General features: G+C 56.7%; 11 protein-coding genes across 11 annotated transcripts; 6 read left to right on the forward strand and 5 right to left on the reverse strand.

Moving 5' to 3' along the window:
• Positions 1-60: 60 nt before the first annotated feature.
• On the forward strand, positions 61-462 carry CHGG_01109 (uncharacterized protein; the record flags this gene model as incomplete). The annotated part of the gene is made up of 1 exon (XM_001220329.1): positions 61-462. The coding sequence occupies one exon, from the start codon at positions 61-63 to the stop codon at positions 460-462; it is 402 nt and encodes a 133-aa protein (XP_001220330.1).
• Positions 463-1,582: 1,120 nt separating this feature from the next.
• Positions 1,583-3,181, reverse strand: CHGG_01110 (uncharacterized protein; the record flags this gene model as incomplete). Its single annotated transcript, XM_001220330.1, has 3 exons — positions 1,583-1,717; positions 1,791-2,659; positions 2,734-3,181. 3 exons carry the CDS (start codon positions 3,179-3,181, stop codon positions 1,583-1,585), a joined length of 1,452 nt encoding a protein of 483 aa, XP_001220331.1.
• Positions 3,182-5,054: 1,873 nt separating this feature from the next.
• CHGG_01111 (uncharacterized protein) lies at positions 5,055-5,731 on the forward strand (the record flags this gene model as incomplete). Its single annotated transcript, XM_001220331.1, has 2 exons — positions 5,055-5,236; positions 5,311-5,731. The coding sequence occupies 2 exons, from the start codon at positions 5,055-5,057 to the stop codon at positions 5,729-5,731; spliced, it is 603 nt and encodes a 200-aa protein (XP_001220332.1).
• A 236-nt stretch (positions 5,732-5,967) lies between these two features.
• Positions 5,968-6,902, reverse strand: CHGG_01112 (uncharacterized protein; the record flags this gene model as incomplete). Its single annotated transcript, XM_001220332.1, has 2 exons — positions 5,968-6,159; positions 6,252-6,902. The coding sequence occupies 2 exons, from the start codon at positions 6,900-6,902 to the stop codon at positions 5,968-5,970; spliced, it is 843 nt and encodes a 280-aa protein (XP_001220333.1).
• Positions 6,903-8,295: 1,393 nt separating this feature from the next.
• On the forward strand, positions 8,296-8,951 carry CHGG_01113 (uncharacterized protein; the record flags this gene model as incomplete). Its single annotated transcript, XM_001220333.1, has 3 exons — positions 8,296-8,377; positions 8,475-8,653; positions 8,742-8,951. The coding sequence occupies 3 exons, from the start codon at positions 8,296-8,298 to the stop codon at positions 8,949-8,951; spliced, it is 471 nt and encodes a 156-aa protein (XP_001220334.1).
• Positions 8,952-9,206: 255 nt separating this feature from the next.
• Positions 9,207-12,044, reverse strand: CHGG_01114 (uncharacterized protein; the record flags this gene model as incomplete). The annotated part of the gene is made up of 2 exons (XM_001220334.1): positions 9,207-9,295; positions 9,356-12,044. 2 exons carry the CDS (start codon positions 12,042-12,044, stop codon positions 9,207-9,209), a joined length of 2,778 nt encoding a protein of 925 aa, XP_001220335.1.
• Positions 12,045-12,424: 380 nt separating this feature from the next.
• CHGG_01115 (uncharacterized protein) lies at positions 12,425-13,704 on the reverse strand (the record flags this gene model as incomplete). The annotated part of the gene is made up of 4 exons (XM_001220335.1): positions 12,425-12,713; positions 12,930-13,081; positions 13,148-13,430; positions 13,496-13,704. 4 exons carry the CDS (start codon positions 13,702-13,704, stop codon positions 12,425-12,427), a joined length of 933 nt encoding a protein of 310 aa, XP_001220336.1.
• A 1,346-nt stretch (positions 13,705-15,050) lies between these two features.
• CHGG_01116 (uncharacterized protein) lies at positions 15,051-16,213 on the forward strand (the record flags this gene model as incomplete). Its single annotated transcript, XM_001220336.1, has 3 exons — positions 15,051-15,342; positions 15,403-15,683; positions 15,755-16,213. The coding sequence occupies 3 exons, from the start codon at positions 15,051-15,053 to the stop codon at positions 16,211-16,213; spliced, it is 1,032 nt and encodes a 343-aa protein (XP_001220337.1).
• A 1,976-nt stretch (positions 16,214-18,189) lies between these two features.
• Positions 18,190-18,661, reverse strand: CHGG_01117 (uncharacterized protein; the record flags this gene model as incomplete). The annotated part of the gene is made up of 2 exons (XM_001220337.1): positions 18,190-18,401; positions 18,481-18,661. 2 exons carry the CDS (start codon positions 18,659-18,661, stop codon positions 18,190-18,192), a joined length of 393 nt encoding a protein of 130 aa, XP_001220338.1.
• Positions 18,662-18,856: 195 nt separating this feature from the next.
• On the forward strand, positions 18,857-19,472 carry CHGG_01118 (uncharacterized protein; the record flags this gene model as incomplete). Its single annotated transcript, XM_001220338.1, has 2 exons — positions 18,857-19,287; positions 19,337-19,472. The coding sequence occupies 2 exons, from the start codon at positions 18,857-18,859 to the stop codon at positions 19,470-19,472; spliced, it is 567 nt and encodes a 188-aa protein (XP_001220339.1).
• A 1,450-nt stretch (positions 19,473-20,922) lies between these two features.
• Positions 20,923-21,558, forward strand: CHGG_01119 (uncharacterized protein; the record flags this gene model as incomplete). Its single annotated transcript, XM_001220339.1, has 2 exons — positions 20,923-21,021; positions 21,076-21,558. The coding sequence occupies 2 exons, from the start codon at positions 20,923-20,925 to the stop codon at positions 21,556-21,558; spliced, it is 582 nt and encodes a 193-aa protein (XP_001220340.1).
• Between the last annotated feature and the right edge of the window lie 583 nt (positions 21,559-22,141).

Here is a 22,141-nt window from a genome sequence, read left to right on the forward strand (position 1 = left end):
TTCTTGAACCACCTGCAGCACCACCCACAAGCAGTCGCAAGTCCACGCAGTCGAACAACCATGGGTTTCCTTGACGACGCCGCCTCGGTCATCTCCGGGCGCACCTCGCACTCGAAGCGGTCCAAATCCCACCGCAGCAGCCGCCACCACCACAAGGAGCGCTCCCGCAGCCACGAACGCTCGCGCTCGCGGCACCGCTCCTCCCGCTCCAACGTTGGCGCGGGCAGCACCGTCGGCGGCGCCATCGCCGGCATCGCAGCCTCCGTCTTCGGCGGCGACGAGGACGACGAGCAAGACGACCACCACCGCAGCAGCCGCCGCCGCAGCCACCACCACCACGAAGCCCGGCGCGGAGGCGACAGCGACGACGACGGCGTCCGCTCGTTTTTCGGTGGCGCGCCCAATAACTCTAGAGGCTCCTTCTTCAGCAACTTCGGTATGGCCCTCTTCACATCTCTCTAAATCTCTCCAACCAAAACCTAACACCAAACACCAAACAAATCAACATAAACTAAAACTCCTCTCTCCCAGGTGGTCGCCTCACCCACTCCTCCTCCTTCGCACTACCGGCGCTTCTCCTGCCCAGGCTTTCATCGCCCGGATGATCAAAAAACTTCTGCCGCTTCCTCCGCGACTTCCTTTACTACGCCAAGCTGCACCTGACCAAAGTATTCCTGCCTGTCCTCATGCCGCTCATCACGGGCGGGGCGCTCACGGCGCTGTTGGCGCGCGTGGGGCTGCGGCTGCCGCCGTTTGTGGAGCGCATGCTCGGGGTGGCGGCGCGGGCCGGGTCGGGCGACTCGATGGGCCTGGTGGGCGAGGCGATGCGCATGGTGAGTGGTGCGGCGGCGGCGGCGGGCGGGGCGAGTGTGGTGAGGGCCGGGGTGGAGAGGGGGAGGGAGGGGGGCGTGAGGTGGGAGAGGAGGGAGTTGGATGTGCTGGGGGGTGGGGGTGGGAGTGGTGGTGGGGGGTGGAGTGATGGGTTGAAGGGGATTGTGAAGATGTTTTCTTGAGTTTGGGGTGGGTTTTGGTTTGGTTATGAAGGATGATGATGATGATGATGGATGAGATGAGATGAGAGATGATCGGCCTGCGCGGTATGAGCTACGAGTAGATATGAATATGGGTAGGCATTTTTGCTGTTAACAAAAAGGTGTTGGCTACTCGCTTACCAGGTCGGTATTGAACTTCACACTGAACCCATGGGTCAAGCAAGGCAACAGACATGGTTCCCATACACAGTTCTCGTCATTAAACTCAATGCTAGTCTATCACCGAACGCTCGCTGCTTTTGTAAACATTGGGGTTATAAAACTCAATCACTTCGGTTGTCTGCACAGCAGACCTAAGAGGATGACGACTATTTCTTCTTCCGCACGGACTTGGTAGTAGTAGTGCCCGATACCGACTTGCGCTTTGCCACCGTCGACGACGTAGCCGACGACTTCTTTGCAGGCGGCGGCGTCCGGTCTCGAGATGGCCGCGGCTCCGGTGCCGGCTCCCGCCGGCTGTCAGTGCTATCCCGGTGCCGAGGCCCGACTGACGGTCCCCCGAGTTGACCCTCGCCACCACACGCCTACGATCACCGTCCTCGTCGGACAATTCGGGCTTCCCTGGGTCCGCCGCTGTGCCTGCGACTCGGGCCGCCAGCCGGGCCGGAACCGTAGCTGGGCGTAAATGTCCGTCCACGTCGGCGATGCTGGTTCTCGCACAGGCGCTGGTCCCACCGTGGTACGAGGTGCGTGGACCCCCCATCATGTACTGGAAAGGGTCCGAGCCAGGCGACCCACCGCCCCGGGCCGGCTCGGCAGTGGAAAGCGGCCTACTACTTGCCGAATCGGAAGGCTGGCGAGAATTGGACGGCTGATCGCCGCGCACATAGGTATATGTGAATGGCGATGAGCTCGGGTCTCTGTCAGCGGCACTCCGGCTCGGCGAGTCGAGATGAGGTGCGCCCTGGGCGAGTGTGGCTGCGCGAGGAAAGGAGCGAGAAATACCCCATTGGCAGGAGAGGGCTCCTGTCGCTCTGCCCCCGGTTCCGGCGAGAGTTGCTGTGAGGGCGGAGGGCTGTCGTCTTCCACCGATTGTCTTTGTGGACCGGGCCCCAGTTGCGAGATGGGGATAGCAACCCGTTGATCGCGCCGTTGTCTGCGCCCCTCGTCCTCCATGCGCTGCAGTCGCCGCTGGTACGCGGCCAATTCTTCCTTGCTCAACTTGACGTCTTGCCTGCCCTTGGCGTGGGCCTTTCGTATACGGGCCATCGCAGCATCGGCCAGTGCTTCCTCCTCCGGATCTACCAAGGCCATTCGGACGCCGTCCTCGCCGTCCGAGCCTTCTTCTGAGTTATCTGTCGTGTCATCATCCTCCCCGTTCTGATATGCATACGCCTTCCGTGACCGAGTATTACCAACCCCGTCGCCCATATCCATCCCCGTGAATCGAAGCGAATCACTGGTGACCCGACGGGTCAATGCCGTCGAGGTCGACCCAACTCCCTGTGTATCAAAATCACCCTCACTATCCAGCTCCTCGACTCGCTGGCCAAAATCCCACCACCTCTCCTCTTCCCCGTTGCGCGCCTCATTCCTCCGCTCGCGCCTTGATGGTCTTCCCCATTGGGGCGCAGGTTTGGGAGCTCGCGGCCGACCACCTAGACCGCCTCCCCGGAAAAAGCCTCATCGATAGGCTTGTCCAAAAGCGCAGCGTGGCCGAGAATGACCACACCGCTCGCACCGATCAGCCACATCATCATGCCAAAGACGCCCGAGATGAGGGCGATCGGAATGGCGATGACGTAGAGACCCGTGTATAGTTGCACTGTCGAGAAGCGCTGCTCACCAAATTCGAGGTCGCGACCCTCGAGCTTGCCAATGATGAACATGCCGACGGAGACGAAGACGATGTCGAAAAGCAGCCAGAAATTCGTGAGCAGGCTGTAGATGCAGAGCATGGAAAAGACGACGGCATAGTTGCTTGAATAGTAGCCGAGGTTGTAGTTAATGCGCGACTGCATTTCGGGGAAGTTGGCCGGCTTGTTGATGCGCTTCACGTCAAAGAACTCGGAGAGCGGCCGCATATTCGAGAAGCGGCTAGCCAGCGATCCGGAGCGCATGCTGGCGAAGCGGTCCCCGAGATTGAAGCGAGATGTCAACAGCTCGACCGGGATCTGTATCCGAGACATGTTGGGCGGTTGTGGGTTGTCGGAGCAGAGAAGTTTTAGTAGAATGGGTGGGGTGTTGTTGCTGCGAACAAAGGCACTGAATTGGCCCTGTTCGGTGAATATAAGTTGCGATGTGACGGAAGGAATGCGTCAACAAAGCGTGGCTCTGAGCTTGGGTTGGAGATCTGGCAAGAAGCTGAATGTCAGTTTTCGGAACGAATAAAAATAATCCTGCCGCGGGCCACTCAGAACGCCAGGGTACTTCGTACCGCGACGTATCCACTGGGTTACGTCGGCAATTGGAGCTTGTCTGCATGAGGTTGGGTTTTACGTACCGCTGCCTGACCTAGAGACGCAATCGGAACCTTGTCGATGACGAGACCCGTCGCGTCCTTTTCTCGTGGAGGGTTGAAAGAAAATAGAAAAAAATTCGTGGTGCTTTTCAGCTAGGGGACACAAAACCGACGTTTCTGGACAAGGGGCCAAGGGGGTGTGAGTGAGATGGTGATCTCCGAAACGAGCCACAAAGGCAACCCCCCAGCGCCGCAGTCCTTCTCGGACCCCGGTCACTCCTGACCCACTGCCAGGGCGGGTTCCACTCTGTCTCCGGTTCACCGCTCTCCAAATCCGGTTTCCCCCAGCCTGAGATCACAACCAAGTCTCAGTCCTGGGAAGGAGTTGAGGAGAGGAGGAAAAGGAGAAAAGAGAAAATGCGGGCAGGGGCCAGTTTTTCTAGTTGCGGCCGTGCGTTGTCCTGCGTTTGTTACCAGGGAAGCTTGCCAGCTGCCAGCTGCCCACGCTGCGTTGGCGGTGGGGCGGCAGGCTGTTTCTGCAGGCTTGAGCTGCAGCATGGAGCTTTGCCGGTCAGCACCACATGCATCCCAAGTTCCGACATCAAATGGCGGAGAGCGTTGCCGGCATCGGGTGGAACGAGTGGCTTGGACGTCGACAGGAAAGTCGGCATCTTTGCGAGCTGGCTTCATGGTTGAACCCGGCCGGTCGGGGACATACACATGGCATCCTCCCGTCCGTAGCATCCGATGACAATCTGCAGCTACCCATTGGGCGGGCTCCAGATGTCCGTTCTTGGATCCTCGAGATTTCTAGTGGACTTCCCTGTTAAGCTAGTTGTTTGAAGCATTGGCGGTGTGTTTCGACAGCCGCGCTCGACGAAGGGCAGGTCGGGGCTGGCCTGGCTACAACAAAGCAGAGCCCGACGACTTGAACTCGATTTACAGAGACTGGGACTCAGAGACGGTACTGCAGATGGTGTTGAATAACGGAACAACGGAATTGGCGAAGTTATCGTTGTATCTAAGAAACAAGTCCAAACTGACGATTGCAAGCCGTTACCGCCATCTTTTCGGCATAAATTGTTAATTCTGAAATATGCTACCGAGCTTGGCTTTAGACTCATTCACTAACGCCACGATATCAGGCCAAAGCATGGAAAAAGACACCTACCTTGAGTCTGCTCACAGCAGAAGCTGTACAGGATTAGGTGTGTCTTTATCTGACACCACTTACAAGCAGCTGTGTTACCTACGATCAGAGCACCAAGTTGTTTTTCAGTGATACGAGCATGTGTTTCTAAGACCATAGCTGCAAGCCTTGTTGGCAATACCAAGAGTGTGAGATCATACCTAAACATTATTCTCAGTTCATGCCTAGGTCATTTCTGAGGAAGGAGCTACCAAAGACTTAAACTCAGGCCAACGTAGTGCCACATCTTGAATCTTTGATTCAGAGAGGGAAGGTACGAAGACAGTGGAAAATTGGTTTCTACCTCTGTGTTTTACCCAACCGATTCTTTTCGATTCGTCGAATCTAACAGCAACAGCCACCTGATCCGAACAAACTTGCGACGAAACAAACCCGTTAACAGAAAGTCACGATGATTTTCCACGGCATCACCGCTATCATGGTGCTGATCACCTCAGCCATCGCCAGTGCTCTGCCCAACGAGCATATCGAGGTGCCACCGCCCAATCCAGTCCCCGAAATTCTCAGTGGCCTCTTCGACTTTGTGGTGACACGCTTCGAAGCTCAAGCGGTGGTGCTCAGCGACCGAAGCTAGTGCGTAACCCATCCATCCCACCTCACCCCCCCCCACCCTCAAAAATCCACTAACCAACCACACCCACCCCCAGCGTAAACTTCCACCTCACCCCCTACCCCGGCGCGGCGGAAGCCCACTGCTTCGCGCTCAGCACGAGCCTCAACCACTCGCTGGCCTCAAGCCCGCAGACGTGGTGCCACCACGGACACGACGACGTCGACGACAACCTCGAGGACTGGACGCACGACCACGTGTGGTTCTCGTGGACGATGGGCTTTGACGTCGACACCACGGACCCGACAGCGGACGGCGTCTTCGGCCTGGACCGCCAGACGGGCGCCTACCTGAAGGTGGTGCGGCAGGTGGACGCGCACACGCGCGACGAGTCGGTCGTGCACTTTGCCGATAAGTACTTTGAGGTCGTGGGCGAGGGCATGTTTGCCCATCAGATGTATATGGGGAGGGAGAATTTTACGATGACGTCTTTTCGGTTTGAAGGGGTGGATCATTGAGCTAGATGGGGCGTGACGGGGAGTTGGGGGCGAGGGAGGAAGGGGGATGGACGCAGAGAGATAGATGGGAGGACGACGGGTCCCGGGCATGGTTAGAGATGGGACGAGGGATTCGGGAAGAGATGGTCTCATATGATACATCTCCACGGGAGTGATCGTTTAGCTATTTGCCCTCTCGAGTAGTAGTCTATCGTTCTAACAACCCAGATATGAATGAGAGAACTCCGACTCTACCCTTACACAGAGACACACCCGCCGGCGCTGTCCTCGACGAACAGGCTGCCGTAGATGAGTCCCTCGTCGATGCCGCTCTCCTGGTAGCCCGAATTGACGACGTCGTCAGTGCCAGTAGGCTTCTTGAGCATGCCGATCTGGAACTGTCCCTCGCCCGAGTTGTCGTTGGACACGGGCTCGGTGACGCTCTTAAGCTGCTCGTCGCCCGCCGAGTAGTACACTTGGAGGGGTGCTGCCGTCTGTTAGTTGCCCGTCTTCAAAGAAAATGCCAGAGGGGGAAAAGTACGTACTTCTTGTCGTGGTCGAGGGTCACGGCAAAGTTCTGCCAGCTATCTTCCAGGATGGGGGTTGACCAGATCTGCTTGTTCTTCCGGTCCAGCACCTTGTAGGTGTTCTCGGGCAAGCTGCCCTGGCCCAGGATGGCACCAGCCTCAAAGTTGAACTGGTTGCTGCTGTAATCGGCCGCTTCCCGCCAGACGAGGAGGTACTCGTGGCTCAGGTTCAAGGCGCGCTGGGGGTCCAGCTTGACGCTGAAGTGGATGGTCTTGACGCCGGTGCTGCCTGGGCTCCCATTGTTGGTGTCGCCCTGGAACTGCAGCCCCGCGCGGCGGAAGCCCTTCTGGGTCTGGAAGATGCTGTCGTCGCTGATGGTGACCTCGAACGGCTTGTGGGTGCTGTTGTCGAAGTGGGCGAGGTCGGCCTCGGGGAATTGGATGATCTCGCTCCACTTGAGGTTCTGGCCCTTGACGTACTCGGCGTTGAAGAGCGACGTGTCGTAGCTGTCAAAGTCGGTCAGCTGGGTGTCGGCCCCGACGCGCCCGTCGAAGACGATGGGGCACTTGACGGCGCCGGCCGCCGTGCCTCCGCCGGTGGGAGGCGTGCAGGCGGCGTTGGCCGCGGCGGCAGCCGTGATCAGGCTGAGGAGGGTGGAGAACATGGTGGTGGCTTTGGACGTTTATTCGTAGCTCGACTCAAGTCTCTGTCAACCGGGACGCTCGACACTCAGGGGAGCCCAATTCATATAGGAGCGGGCGGCTGCGCTGAGATATACGGCCCCCCATTGTCTATTCCGTGGTCAAAACAAGATAGCGGCACGTCGATCGCGATTATTTCGGCTGAATTGAATTGTTGTTTGGCGAGCGGCATCGCGTACCGTCGAGCGCGCATTGTTTAATGTTAATGGCGGAACCCGGAACCCGCCCGAGATCGCCCCGTTTCCTGAAGGGTGTCTCGTTCCGTGTCTCGAGAATGGAATTGTGGGACGCCCGCCGATGTGTTCCGGGCCGCCGTGCCTAGGCGCGGGAAGGGATTCCAGGCGAAGAGAACCCCAACCCTAACTGGAGAGCAAGGACGAAGTTAATAAAGAGCATAGCAACCCGTCGTTGGTGTTGTGTTGTCGTCATAGTCCTCCTTCATGGCGTGGGCGTGAAGTAGATTTGTTTTTTATGTTTTTGTTCGTCTCATTACTTCACTTAGTTATTGTGCCTCTGTTGTTCTTGAACCTCGTTCTCATCCTGCTGCCCTTTTATTCTTTATTCTATTTTTCTTTCTTTTGTATTATTTTTTCAGCTTGCTCTCATTCCAATCAGCTTTCTTTCTTTTATTACATTTCTCGCTTTCCTTCCCATCATCACGGTTGCCGTTGCCCCTGTTGTGGTGGTTCGGGAGGGTCATGAGGCCAGCTCTCAATGGAGACCGAAGGGTTAGGGCTATTCGTCTCCTTGATTGCCCGAAAGGCAGGTGGAAATCCCGAATCCGACCGATGCGGCGCAGCAAATGGCGTTCCTCATGGGTTTCTGCCCAAGGCGTCGATCGAGTCTTGGTCCTGCGCCGCAAACGGCAACCCATTGGCCAGCCATAGCCTGGGCCACAAAAGTGGGGTCGAGTGAGGGGCTGAGCGGATCGTTTTCGCCAATTTCTGTGCAATGATACGAAATACGGTGGCATCTCTTGGCGTCTCCAACACCGCCAGTTGAACATGATGCTGTCTAGCAGTGGCCTGACCTCTTAGAATGGGCGAAATAGATCATGAATGGGTTAGCTGACTAGGTTGGGCTAAGTAACACAGGGCTGGCCGAAAACGATCGATACGCAGTAAGGCAGGGACCTTAATTGCTCCGAGGGGATCGATGTCTATATAAGGCTCTGAGCCGCCCTCGAAACAGACAGAAAAGAACATTATCATCAGATCTAACAGCCGTGATTCAACCTTGAGTCTGGATTTGTCGCACATTGCTTCAGTTTTGACACATCTTCTGTCCTAAACCTGACCACCTACTTTCTTGACAACCACCACCACCACCACCACCACCACCACCATCATTACCAAAATGTCTTCCCACCGGCTCTCCATGAACCCCAAGGACCAGAAGGAGACGGCGGACGTGCCCCCCTCCATCTCCGACCTCCACTGTACGTCTCCCAGTCCATCTTCACCAACTCCGCCCAAAACAGACAGACAAGAAAGACACAGACCACTAACATCGACTGCGAACCTCCCCATACGCAGGCTTCACCGAAACCAACGGTGTCATCACAACCACCATGTTCGACGTGCCGGGGTACCGCGTGGTGCGGGTGCTCGGCGCGGTGTACGGGCTGACGGTGCGGTCGCGTAACTGGGCGGCGGGGCTGACCATGGTGCTCAAGAGCATCGCGGGCGGCGAGCTGCGGTGGTTCACGGACATGGTACGTTGGGTTCCTTACCTCCTCCAACCAATCCCCCCGGGGGTGTGAAAACACGGAACTCATTACTGATGCATGGGCCCAAACACAGCTCTACAGCGCGCGCAACGACGCCATCTCGCGGGTGGTGGCCGAGACGCAGGCGCGCGGGGGCAACGCCGTCATCGCGCTGCGGTTCGATGCTGGGGAGCTGGGCGGGTTCGCGCAGGTGTGCGCGTACGGGACGGCGGCCATCGTCGAGAAGATCGACGACACGGTCGAGACGCCGCCGCAGCTGGCTCCCAGGAGCGGTGGAGAGTGAGAAGGGTCATCACGGGTCTCATAAGGGGGAGGTTAGGGGGGTAAGGGGTTTGTTTGTTGGTTTGCTGGGTTGTGTTTTTTTATTTTTTATTTATTTCAGGGGTGGGGGATCCGGAGTAGGAATTGCTTATGCGTGTGATACCGAACTGGACGCGGGAAAGTTGATTGAATGTATACCATATATACCCCGGGGAACTCCTGACGCCGTCCTATGCTATCCAAAGGCTATTTCAAGATTGGTACTTTATACATGAACTCATGCCGCTCTCCTCTTTCCGTTCGGTTTCGGACTTGCGACCTTGATCCATTCGCCGTTGAAGGCGTTGATGAGCCAGTTTGTCAGCTCTGCCACGTTGTTAGCATGGTGTGCATCGACATCGACGGATGCTCATAATTGTAACTCACTGTCATAGACAATCCGATTCGCGTTGTGAAAGTAGATGCTGTGGTCGCTGTCTGGGAACACATGGACGTCGTAATTCTCCACCCCGGCCAAGTTCAACTTATCCAGCAAAGTTAATGACGACTGAAAGTGCACATTGTCGTCGGCCAGACCGTGCATGAGCAAGAACCTCACGTTCTGTCCGAGGGCCGTCGTGTTGTAGATGGCGCTGGTGTCATAGCCATGCCCGTTGGCCTGCGGTGTGAGCATGTACCGCTCCGTGTAGATGCTGTCGTAGAACCGCCAGTCAGTAACCGGGGCTACGGCCATGCCGTACCGGAACGTCTCGCCGGCGTCCTGCTCGAGAGTCTTGAGCGCGTTGAAGCCGCCGAAGCTCCAACCCCAAATGGCGAGCCGCGTCTCGTCGATGTACTTCTTCTTGGCCCAGATCTTAGCCGCAGCGATCTGGTCGTGCGCCTCCCATTGGCCGAGATTACCACGGACGATAACGCGGTTCTTGCGGCCAATGTAGCCCGTCCCGCGGCCGTCGACCGTGACGCAGATGTACCCGAGTCCGGCAGCCACGTAGGATTGGAAGTCGACGGTGAACTTCTTGTTGACGGTCTGCGATCCCGGGCCACTGTATTGCTGGAACAAAACCGGATACTTCTTGCTCGCATCGAAATGAGCCGGCCGTCTTTCGACGTAGTTCAGCTCCACGCCGTCGACATTGATGGTCCCGTAGATCTTGATGGGAAGTTCGTGCTTCTTGGCGTTGTCGGCGAGGTCCTTGTTTTCTTCCACGGTGTGTTCGTACTTGCGCGGGTTGCTCGGCGTGCTGATGACCTTCTGCCACGGAATTCCAGGGCCTTGGTACGTCAGCAGAGCGTAGCCGCCGCCGATGGAGAACGAGGCCGCGTAGTAACCCTCAGAGGAGGTGTCGGATACCGCAGTCAGGTCTTCTCCCGTGAGCTTGACCTGGTAAACGTGTCGTTGGATCGACGACTCCTTGGTGGCCATGAAGTAGACGACATTCTTATCCAGGTCCACAGCGTACGGAGAGTCAACAACTTCCCAGTCTCCCGAGGTAAGCATGACGGGGTCAGGATTGTCCAACGGAGTAAAATAGGCCAGATGGTTGCCATCACCATGAATGATCAAGTCGATGTAGCCGTCATGCTCGCGCCCCTTGGACGGGTCGGCTGGGATGTGTTTGGTCTGATGCGTGATCTCGAACCAACCCCCATCAATAGCCTTGACATCCGTGGTTCTGACAGTCTTGCCGCTGCGGGCCGCCACGTCAACGAGGACAACGCGCATAACGTCGCTGACCCTGTTTGTCTCTTTGACCAGAATTTGTTTTCCTGCCCAGACGACTTCAGTGATGAGGCGATCATCGTCGGCGAAACCGCCGGAAATATCTACCGAGAAGACATCACCACGGACGACGTCGTAAAACTTGAGTTCAACGACTGGGTTGTGAGCGCCTGCCTTCGGGTACTTGATCTTCCTAGTTTCAGGGTACGCCTCCTCACCCGGCTTGGGCTCCGTGCCGCTGGGCCGCTTGAGGAAGTAGTCAATGGGAAACTCCGGCACGCCGGTCTCGTTGGTCCGCAGGAATGCGATGTAGTCGCCGTCTTCAGACCACCACGTGGCACTTGAACCAGAGAACACCTCTTCCTCATAGACCCAGTCGGGCACTCCGTTGAACACTTCCGAACCGCCATCCTTGGTGACCTGGATGATGTTGTCGGAGCCGACCTTGCGCAGGTACAGGTTGTTGTCCCTGGTAAAGGCAACAGCGTCGCCGGTTGGGTTCCACTGAGCAAGCTGGATGCGCGCATCCGGTTCACCTGGGACTAACGGGTCGGCAGTTTGTGTCTTGACGTCAAAAATCCAGTAGGCGGCGTACGACGAGTGGCGCCAGTTGGATTTGACATCGGTGGCAACCAGGACCCTCTGCAAGTCCCTGCTTGGCGCCACTTTAACGGCGTTGTAGACCCTTTTGCCATATTCGAAACTGCCCTTCTCCATCAAGGTCCTGGCGTCTGCCGCTTGCGCGTCGGCTGAGCTATCCACCGCAGCCGCGTCTTGGGAACGAATGTCTTCCACCACGAGGTAATCCTTCCCGGCCGCGTCCCTCTCCAACAAAAGACCATCCTCGCCCTCCGGTCCGGCAATCCATTGTATCGAGCGGACCTCGGGGCGCCAGAAGCTGCCCATGACCTGATCCAGTGTCACAGCCTTGCCCGAGCCCCGTACGATGGTGGCTTGCGGGTCGTGTGCGGTCGCGGAAGCAGGTTTGTAGGATTTTGTCGCGATGTAGACGAATAGACCGGCGACCCAAGCGGAGACTAACAGACCGGCGGCGATGAGGAGCGCCCTGCGCATCCCCCGGTCCATTCCCGGTCCCTTCTTTTGGGCATGACGAGGGGAATTGCCATTGCCGCTGGCATTGCCAAGAAAGGGACCGGTCTCGAGATCATCGTTATCCGGTTCATCCTTGAGGGCGTCCTCATTGTCGTCGCCGCGGGGCTGCTTCTCGGAAAGATCACCCGCAGCAACGCGCTCGCTGATGCGGTCGAAGACAATGCTCGTGGTAGAGACTGAGGAACCCGACTCGTGCGACATTCTCGATCGGCTTTGGCTTCGGTCTCGATTCGAACTATGTGTGCGAGACGACACAGGCGGGACGTCTCGGTAGGGGGTCATGGTTGCGGCAGGCGGCAGAAGGCACACCGGTAAATGGTACCTGGGTATGTACGACGGCGGGATGAGGGCGCCACAAGGGCGGCCACCACGAGCAAAGCAAACAAAAAGAAAAACAGCTACTATCAATCGCGCTACAGGAAGCGAATGGAATGCGGCTTCTAGATGGCAGACAGTGCCATGGTCGATTGGCCGCTTATTCAAGACCAAATCGGGGCCGGATAAAGACGTCTTTAATGTGACAGATGGCGCGTCGAACAGCGACTTGACAGCGGGATGCGGTCTGGAGCGGTAGTGAGACCAAGGTACGCCAAGAAAACAGCCCATGTTGAGCCCTAACCCTGAGTATTACAATACAGCCCATCGATATGGAACAAAATCCCTTACTTCTTTTCCCCTCCTGGCTTTCGACAAACAAAGACGTACATGGGCGTGAAGATGCCCATTTTCCCTCCGATAACCACACTCTTAGTGCAGTACCACATGGTGTCCATCAGGGTCGAGACCTCGGGGGGCGCCTTACCAACAAAGATCATGGCTCGGTAGACGAGATGGGCACACCCTCGGAAGGGCTCCCACATCTTGAACACCTTCCAAAAGTCGGGCCAGCCTGGCATCCTCCAAGCCCACAAGATATCGCCTGCAGGTCCATAGTACCAAGGGGCGGGTGAGCTACGAAACGCCATGTCTTCTTCGTTGAGCAACTCAAAGCCTAGATTCGTCCCGTTTGTTAGCCGCCTCTCTGGTTTGGGAGGTAACGTACTTTAGACTTACCAGCCCTCTTCACACCCTCCCGCATATCAGGAACCCACGGCATCTTGGTGATTCCATTTCCAAACTCGATCCAGTTGCGCACCTTACAGTGTTCGGGATCCTTTCTCATCAAACTTCTCCGTCATGGCAAAGTCGTGGAACATAAACGGCGCCCCCGGCTTCAACACACGCTTAATCTCCCTATAGACGGCTGCAGGATCAGGCGCATAGCACAGCGACTCGACCGAGTAAGCCGCGTCAAAGGACTCGTCGGGGAAGGGCAATTTCTGCATGTCGTGTCAGACCACCGCATCATCACTGCCGTCACCACCCCATTCCAGACGGCGGCGTACCAAAAAGTCCCCGTCGACGAGCGTCACCAGGTGGCCCATCCCGGCCTCCTTGGTCAGAGCGGTGCCGCGCTCGACGTGCCAGGCGTTGTTGGTGATGCCCACGATGCTGCACCCGATGGCCGCGGCGATGGTCCTGGCGGGCCCGCCGATGCCGCACCCCAGGTCGAGCACCCGCATGCCCTTGGTCAGACGGGCCAGTCCGGCGAAGGTTTTTTCGTAGGCCGTCATGCTCTCCCGGATGGAGAGGCCCGGCGTGATGGGCGTGTAGTGGAATTGTTGGCCCCTGGGTCGGGTTAGAGCTCTAAGTTATGGGTTCGAGGGGTGGGTTCTGGGTTGACGTGAACATACCAGCCCTGCTCATACAGTGGCGTGACCAGATCATAGTAGTCTGATCCTACTTGGTAGTATTTTGTCTGTCTTTCACGGCGCTCTTCATCCGTGGCCCAGCTGATGGCGGCGACGTCCACCTTTGAGACATTGGACGGATCTCGGGTCCAGTGCGCGAGGTACCGATGCAGCCGGTCCTCGGCATAATTTTCGGGCATGTGAGAGGTCATGATGAGGTCACGAGTTATCTGTAACAGACGGTTACTCGTACAAACACAACAAAAGATTCACGACACTGCAATTGCAAGCTTCCTCGCGGGAATGGAGGGGTCGAAGCAAAATAAAGCGCAGCCATGATCTATTAGACATCCTTTAGATATACGCTGCGAGTACTTTTGTGACAACCAAGTCGAATCTCATTGGCTTCCAACGGCGGTAGCGTTGATATTGTGTGGTGCCGCGATGAATGGAATGTTTGTCACACCTTGATATTGTTCTCCAAGTTCGCTGGTGCAACCGGAAGCGTTCCCTTGCCTGACCTTGCAGATGGCCGGCAAATGCCAAGGTAGGGAACCCTAACCCTCACTACTTCTCGAGTCAAGCTCTCCGTCACGCAGCAAAACTTCGGATATTTGGTTGGTTCTTTCAGTCCTGCGCTGACAACTCAACCCGGAACCGACGAGTCTCGGAAATCTTTCGACACGGAACCGGGACGCATCAACTGCCAGCAATTCCTCGTTTTGTTACGGTTTTTGCCCCCATCTCGGGTTTCACAGCAGACGAATAGTGTATTTAAGCCGCAACGGTCAATGGGTCAATTGCTGGTGATTGCTCGTTGGCCCGCCGTTGTCGCCATGAAACAGTGACCTGCGCCGCCCGCGCATCTGGCCAAGGCCCGGTCTATCACATTGTCTGTCACCTGGTTTTGAACGAGAAAAGCCCTGCTGCTGGCAAATAAAATGCCACCGCTCCACTTACATACTGGTCGAAGATATGCGCTTGGATGAAACGGCCCATCATCCCATCACTAGTCGGCCTTGACTTCGGCCGTCAACGCAGCATCACCTGCGAGTGCGGAAGAGTAAGATCCCAGCAGAACCCGGAGCAATAACAGTATTTCTTCTTCGGGCCGGTCGAGCGGCCACCGGTCGTATTGTAGTTATCGTCAATGCCGGTCATTTGTAGGTTGCTTAACCCGGCCAACGATGATGACTCCCTTGCCCTATGTTTACTGCCAAAGCCTGGCCAGCCAGATGCCCACCCGGACCCGGCCTCCCGATGTTTCCACCCAATAGACCGACCGGGCCGATTCATGACCTTGAAGCTCGGAGGCATATCCCGGAGCCTGTCAGCTATGTCCAGCCCAGGGTCCCCCGACACGCAGATTCTGTTTTCCACTAGCTCACCAGCCGAACAAAACACACACCGTGACCTTCTCGTCTGCTCCTGTCACCTTTGACGTGTTATTCCAAGCGACTCTCACAACAGAATCGTCTCCTCCGCTGTGCCCACCATCCACATCTACCCCGTGAGCGAACAACTAACAAGCCAAGAACCTGCTTCCTACCCGCCCGCCATGGCACCCTATATGTCGGTCGAGCACGCACACCGCGCCTACGGCCCTGTCGACAAGGAAGCCCTCTCCGGCCGTTTGTCCAAGTCGGAGCGCGGCCTGCTGCGCGTCGGGCTGGTCAGGTCGGAGCAGTGGAGGCAGCTGCCCACCGAGGGGCTGTACCAGGTCATCATCTCTGAGGTACTCGACAACGGCTTGACCTACCCCTTGGAGCGCAGCGGTGGAAGGGCCTTTACGGTCACGTCGGTGCTGGATCTGGGGTTGCGGATGATGGAGGGGGAGAGGGGGAGGACTGGTATGTGGTTGTTTGGCTTTTTTGTTGGGACCTCGTTCGTGCTGATCATTTTGAGTGTAGCACTGGAGAATCTGGCGCGGAAGGCAATTTGTGTCTGGCGGGAAAGGCCAGTTCCGGGCCCGGTTGTTGAGCCATGGTATGTGGATGTGCCCGCTGCCGTGGATGAGTTCCTCCGCTGCGTGCGGTACCGCTTCCCCATTGTCAAACTCGACGACCGCAACGGCTTCTGCCACGAGGAAGAGAACAAGACCATGCCCTACTCATGGGTCGACGAGTACTCGACGCTAGAGCGCTTCGACTTTGACCCCAAGGCCGCCGCTGTCCTGCACCTGAACTGGCAGGTCAGTTCCCACCCCCTCCCCCCTCACCACAACACTCCCCTCCCCGGTACTGACCCAACCCGCACCCGCAGCTCATGGAGAAGCTGTACTGGACGCGCCTCAAAGCAGACATCGCGCGGCGGCAGCAGCGCCAGGACGAGCAGCAGGCCGAAACCATCCGCTTCCACCGCCTGCAGTTCCACCTGGCCGCCATGGTGACGCACCACCTGTGCCACCTCTTCGTTAACTTTTTGCGCTCGTCCGAGGACCTCGCCTACGCCGTCACCGACGCCGACTTCATGCGCCTCGTGCGCCGCTACGACCCCGGCGCCGAGTTCGAGATCGAGTTCTTCGGCGGCAGGCCCAAGCTGTTCATCGACCAGCCGGGCGCGCCGCGCGACGTGAGCTACCGGGGTGAGAGCTATGTCATTCAGAGGGGCAAGGGTGGGAGTCGCATGGCGGCCGTGGTGGCACAGTACAAGATTGAGAGCTATCTGAAAGGGGGTGAGTTCTTCTTGTGTTCCGTGATTGTGGGAAGTGGGCGACGCTGACGACTCTGGGGGTTAGATTTCTCCGTTCCTCTTCTGACTGAAGTCCAATCGGAGGTGTTCCCCATGGAACGGTACCAAGACATCCTCAGACGACACGGGAGTTCGAAGCATGAGACCTGCCAGTGGAGGGAGGGCCAAACGGGCACCAGGCGGGTAGCCGAGGTTGGTTCGCTCGACCAACAGGCATTTAGTGCCCCCTGGGATATTCAGGGGATGGAGTATCAGATGATGAAAAATGCTTGCTTCGACCCTTCTATTCGGGTCGTTGATCCTAAGGGACTTTAGATTGGTGCTAGCATTGTGTGATAGGTTTGATCGGATACCCATGGCGTTGAAATTTTCTTTTTATTAGAGCACACTTAACATAGACGGCAATAACCATTGCAGATTCTTCTTCCTTCTTGGTCACATTATTTCCATCCTCCTCCGGCCAAATTAGGTGTCACCACTTGTGGTGCTAGGATAAAAAGGTGAAACGAAATGGTGAAGAGCGAGCTACAAAACTGCGGGCAGTTTCTTTAGACAGGCCTAAACAGTGGGATTTAAATGGTCAAATAGGGAACGTACTCTTGCACATACCAGTCTGAACCTCTAGACCGCTGTCACCCAAGTCGACATATTTGGTAGAGCCGGTAAATCAGCAAGCCGCAAGACGTTGAACCGGTGGTGCCAACTCCTTCTCTAGGGCGGAGAAGGCAATGCCCGAGTTCCCGGGTCCATAACCTGTTGCGCTGGTGCACTACAAAAGGAAGCAGAAGGGGGAGAAGGGGGAAACTGATGATGGATGATGGACCGCTGCAGGTGCATTTCCATCTGCAGGATATGGGCGTGACCGGCTTACTGCCGCGGGCCGTCTGAATGTGCGTTCAGCCCCGAACTTGTGACAAGTGAGGCGGCGGAGAGTGATTCGCTCTGTCACACCATCCGGAATCTGGTCGTGATCTCCGGACACGAAAGCTCGAGGATGACGACGCAAGGCTGAGAACGGCTGCTTGACAACGGCCGCCCCAACACCACACCAATTCAGCAGTCATAATAGGCGTTCCTCGGTGCTGACTCCAAAACCCCGGCAGGGAGAAATCGATTGGATGTGGTCTTGCGATTCGGTCGGGAGCCTTGGGTCGGGCCGTAGCAGTGCCCCACGCCGGCAGGAGGTCTTGTTACAGATTTTGCACTCGTGCCAATTAATCCCAGGCTCAGCTCCGAGGCTAGCTTTTAAAATCATGGCGTTCATGGCGGCGAAGCTCGCCTGGCTGGTCGGATCCACGTTGCTGGGCCAGGCCTCCCAATCACAGCTCGGCATCTAACCGCCAGCCGTTGAGGGCGGCCGACGGAGGAGGTCTGGATACAAGCACAAGCACACCGCTCTTGCGTTGCCAGGAAATACCGTCGAGCATAGAATTTGCTCATGTATGGCAGATTGAGGGACGTAGGCCGTCAAACGGCCAACAGGGTGGGTGGTCTGTTGCGCGCTTGTCTGGCGGCGCCACCCGCGCTTAGCACAGAACCTTCGACGCACGTATTGGGCCGACTTTTTGGCCAGGTGGGAAGAAGTATGCAGGTAGGGGTGCGCCACAGGCTGACCCAGAGGCAGGCCTCGGGGGTGCCTGGCCACAGGGACCAGGAGCAAGGACGCCGTCCGCGGCGAAAACTCCAGCTTCGATGTGGCAGTAGCATAAGAGGCCGCGGGCCTATTCGTAGAGCACGACGTATATCAGTATGGAGTCCTAGGGCCAAAGATTGTCCTTAGCATCTATAGTCCCCACTTGACAAGATAACTAAAGTATATATTATTCTCACCCTCAGGTTCCTCGAGTCCTTCGTAACGTAGACAACAACCCGAAGAGCAACCTCGAAGTCGGTCTCGATAGCAACCTCGACGTCAGTCTCGATAGCAACGCTAACGGTAAGTGAAAACCCGTGGTCTCAAGAACAACCAGTAACGTGTGCCGCTTCAGCATAGTCGTTATGGCAAATCAACCGCACAAAACGCCACTCCCCATCCTTATCCGATCATGCACGAACCGGGAATCCGAAAGCAGTGTGGAGGTGAACGTCTCCGAACACTCGACGGGAAGTGACCCAGCTCTTTCTTTGTCGCCGTCAAGATTCTTGTCTTTTCGAGAAACGCCGTTCGACAACACGGGCTGCGAGACACCGCCGGCATCGCCACCTTCGGACCCAGGCCCTGACGCCGGCAACAGGCTCATCGATGGGGTCGGAGGCCATTTCCCAGCAGCATTGCCATCTAGAGCATCGACACTCACAATGGACAGTGATAGCGCAGCCAATATTCCGGCCACTCCGCGTGTCATGCCAATCCCAGATCCACTGGAGACCGATGGCCTTTCTGCCGCTGAGTCGGAGCTGGACACTCCTCGAGCTGGTGCATGCTCTTCCAAACCCCCTCTTTGGCTTGACCCAGTCGGAGAAAGCATCTTTGGGCATGTTTTCCCTTTGACCCCGGGCCTCACCCCGGTCTGCAAACGCCCCTCGAGCCCCCCCTTTGCTCCTCCCCCAGTTAAAAAGCCGAGGATGGATACCCCGCCTATGGTTGAACACCCAGAGAACGAAACATATCAAGCCGAACCCTTCCGGAAACGAGCCAACACCGCAGCGTTCCGCACCGCGAGGAGTCTCAGCATGGACTTGGCTGGCACAATAGGCCTAGAAACGGCTCAGACGGAACCACGGGCCACTCAGCCACGCTACGCCATCGAAACGGAGCCCTTCGGAGAAGACGAGGTTGAGCAATACCTGGCGGAGCTTCTGGGCGCATACCGAGCATGCTACCCCGAGGCGAACGAAGAAGGGGTGCCACGATCCGGCGACCCCGACCAGGCGCAGAACATCCGACACACCCTCAGGACTCTCTTTGGCCACCACTTGGAGTTGGTTGATGACGACCAGTTCCTGCTGCAAGAGGAGGAGGAAGACGTATTGGATGCCTTCATGACACTGATCCGTGACAAGCGGGTCCTGTTAGGCCACCAGGGAGAAGCCTTTGCGAGCTTGTCCGACTGTCTTCAACATCTCGAGAACCTGTCGCATTCGACATTTGTCAAACGGATACTGTAAGTAATGACGAGACAAAGCAGTCTAAATCGCAGCTAACGGGAGCAGCTTGTCCGTGAGAACTTCCCAAGGGTCGCTTCTCGCGGCGCACTTGCCCGCCCGGAAGTTCGGCGGTATCATTCGATGGAAGTTGGACGAGATCTATGGGATCTTCTGCGAAATCGCACAGCTCGATATCGCCTAGCCCAGGATGCAGGGGCATTTCAGTGAGGGGTTGAGAAAGCGGAGGGGTGGGAATCGGGTTCTGAGCATGGTTGTACGTCGTAGGCGAAGGTTTCTATGTCAATATTTGGTTGAGAATATATCATGTTATTTTAAGCCTGTTCCGGGTTGTTTGAGTAAGGTACCGTTGAAACAGTTGGGCATGTTGTCCATCATGTTAATGCTGCCGCGGGGCAACCGAAACGGGAGCTTTGCGACATTTCTCCGGGATTACCCGGAAACCCAGCGCACAAACCAAAGTCAGGAAGAATAGTCTGGATTGGAGATGTGGAGTTAATCGCGGGGGAAACGACCCCCCAGAAATTGGGATATTGAAGCAGGGTATTGATCGATTGGAATCCGATTAACGAGAAAGGTTGAGAAAGGTGCTTGTTGTTGGTATGATCTTTCGAGCTTTTGCAACGGCGTTCGTTTTTTGGTTGTTGCCGAGTGGAGTTGCTCGGGAGGCTTTGGTCGAGCAGAATTCTCTCGGTTTGATGATTGGCTCTTGCTGAGCTCGGGACCCGCCCACCTCTCCAACCAAGGCCTGCCAGCCCTTCTTGACAATTTTCCTCACTCTGGCTCCCCCAAACTTCCATCAACCTCTCGTCTCCATCTCCCCTCAACGCAATTGCAACTTGATTGCAATTGTTCCCCCTCATCACCAGAGGCGAAACATACTTGGAAAAGATGTTCCGGAACGCCCTCCGACAGAGCACACGCGCCGTCGGCGCCCTCTCTGCCTCGAGCAGAGTGGCTGCAGTGAGTGCACCACACCTCCGCACGCCCGACCCCGACCTCAATTTCAACGACCCGGTGCTCGGATCCAGTCTCAATCGGCCCTGCACGCGCCCAGGAAGCTCAATTGAGCTCTTTTTTTGGCCACGCATGGGTTTTGGGCGAGCATCGGGAGCTGGATGAGAGCTGCTCGATTTTGCTTTGCGCTTTTGGCGCGTTGCTTGCTTTTCGGCTAGGCTAACTAGTTCCCGGCAGCGAAATGCCGCACCCATCGTCTCGGCCCTCCAAACCCGCACATATGCCGAAGCAAAGGCCTCGCCGACCGAGGTCTCGTCGATTCTTGAGCAGAGAATCCGTGGTGTCCAGGAGGAGTCCGGTCTTGCCGAGACTGGCCGCGTCCTCTCTGTTGGGTACGTTTTTAACGCAATGGAGTCTTGGCGGTGGACAACACATGCACCCGGCGGCACGGATATCAATGCTCGGGCCGGGTTCTTGTCGCATGAAGTCATGGGAATGGATTGAGATTGCAAGGTGTGGAATTGCAATGCTGACTGGACCCTGATAGTGATGGTATCGCCCGTGTGCACGGCATGGCCAACGTCCAGGCCGAGGAGCTTGTCGAGTAGGTCTCCGCCTTGCTATTTACTTCCCTACATGCAGCTAATCCCTGCAGGTTCGCCTCTGGCGTCAAGGGCATGTGCATGAACCTCGAGGCCGGCCAGGTCGGTGTCGTGCTTTTCGGTTCTGACCGTCTCGTCAAAGAGGGCGAGACCGTCAAGCGTACCGGTGAAATTGTAAGTTGATAGCACGAGCTATTGCTTGTTGCCGTAACATACTGACCGCCCTAGGTCGATGTTCCCGTCGGCCCGGAGCTGCTCGGCCGTGTCGTCGATGCTCTCGGTAACCCCATCGACGGCAAGGGCCCCCTCAACACCAAGGAGAAGCGCCGTGCCCAGCTCAAGGCCCCCGGCATTCTCCCCCGCAAATCCGTCAACCAGCCCGTGCAGACCGGTCTCAAGTCTGTCGACGCCATGGTTCCCATTGGCCGTGGCCAGCGTGAGTTGATCATTGGTGATCGTCAGACCGGCAAGACTGCCGTCGGCCTGGACACCATGCTCAACCAGAAGCGGTGGAACAACACCAACGACGAGACCAAGAAGCTCTACTGTGTTTACGTCGCCGTCGGCCAGAAGCGCTCCACCGTCGCTCAGCTCGTCAAGACCCTTGAGGAGAACGACGCCATGAAGTACTCGATCATCGTCGCCGCCACTGCCTCCGAAGCCGCCCCCCTGCAGTACATTGCCCCCTTCACTGGTACGTTCTTCCTTTGATCTTTCATGGTGCTTACCCCACCTTGCTCCTTCCTCGTCACCCATGGGAAAAAAAGCCGGACTCCAAGCGCGGATACCAATGGAATCTCCGTCGAGAGGAACAAAGTAAAACCATTCGGAAGCCCAAAGTCTACTTTTTATTTGACTCGGTTCTTTTTTTTTTCTTTCTTTTGCCCGGTTTTCATTGCCTCTTTTTTTCTCGGCTTCCTTTACTTCTATCTTTTTTTCAACTTCTCTTTCTTCCTTTTTCTCTTCTTTTCATTTCTTTTACTTCTTTTTCTCTTTTCCTGATTTTTTTATTACTTTTTCGAGTCTCGGCTTTTTTTGGGCGGACACGCCTGGAAAGGAGAGAAGTGGGGCAAGCGCACGGCTCCTCCAGCTCGGGAGTGCACGGCTCCTTTTTGTCGCGACTCTGGATATCTCTCGCCAGCGTCGCGACACTCGGATACCCCGACGTCGCGACTCATCCACGACACCATCCCGAATATCTTGATCATGTCGCTGACCACAAATACTAGGGGCTTCTATTGGCGAATGGTTCCGCGACAATGGAAAGCACTTCCTGGTCATCTACGACGATCTG

This window comes from Chaetomium globosum, genomic scaffold (genome assembly GCF_000143365.1).
Source record: "Chaetomium globosum CBS 148.51 scaffold_1 genomic scaffold, whole genome shotgun sequence".
In the NCBI taxonomy this organism is placed as follows: Eukaryota; Fungi; Ascomycota; class Sordariomycetes; order Sordariales; family Chaetomiaceae; genus Chaetomium; species Chaetomium globosum.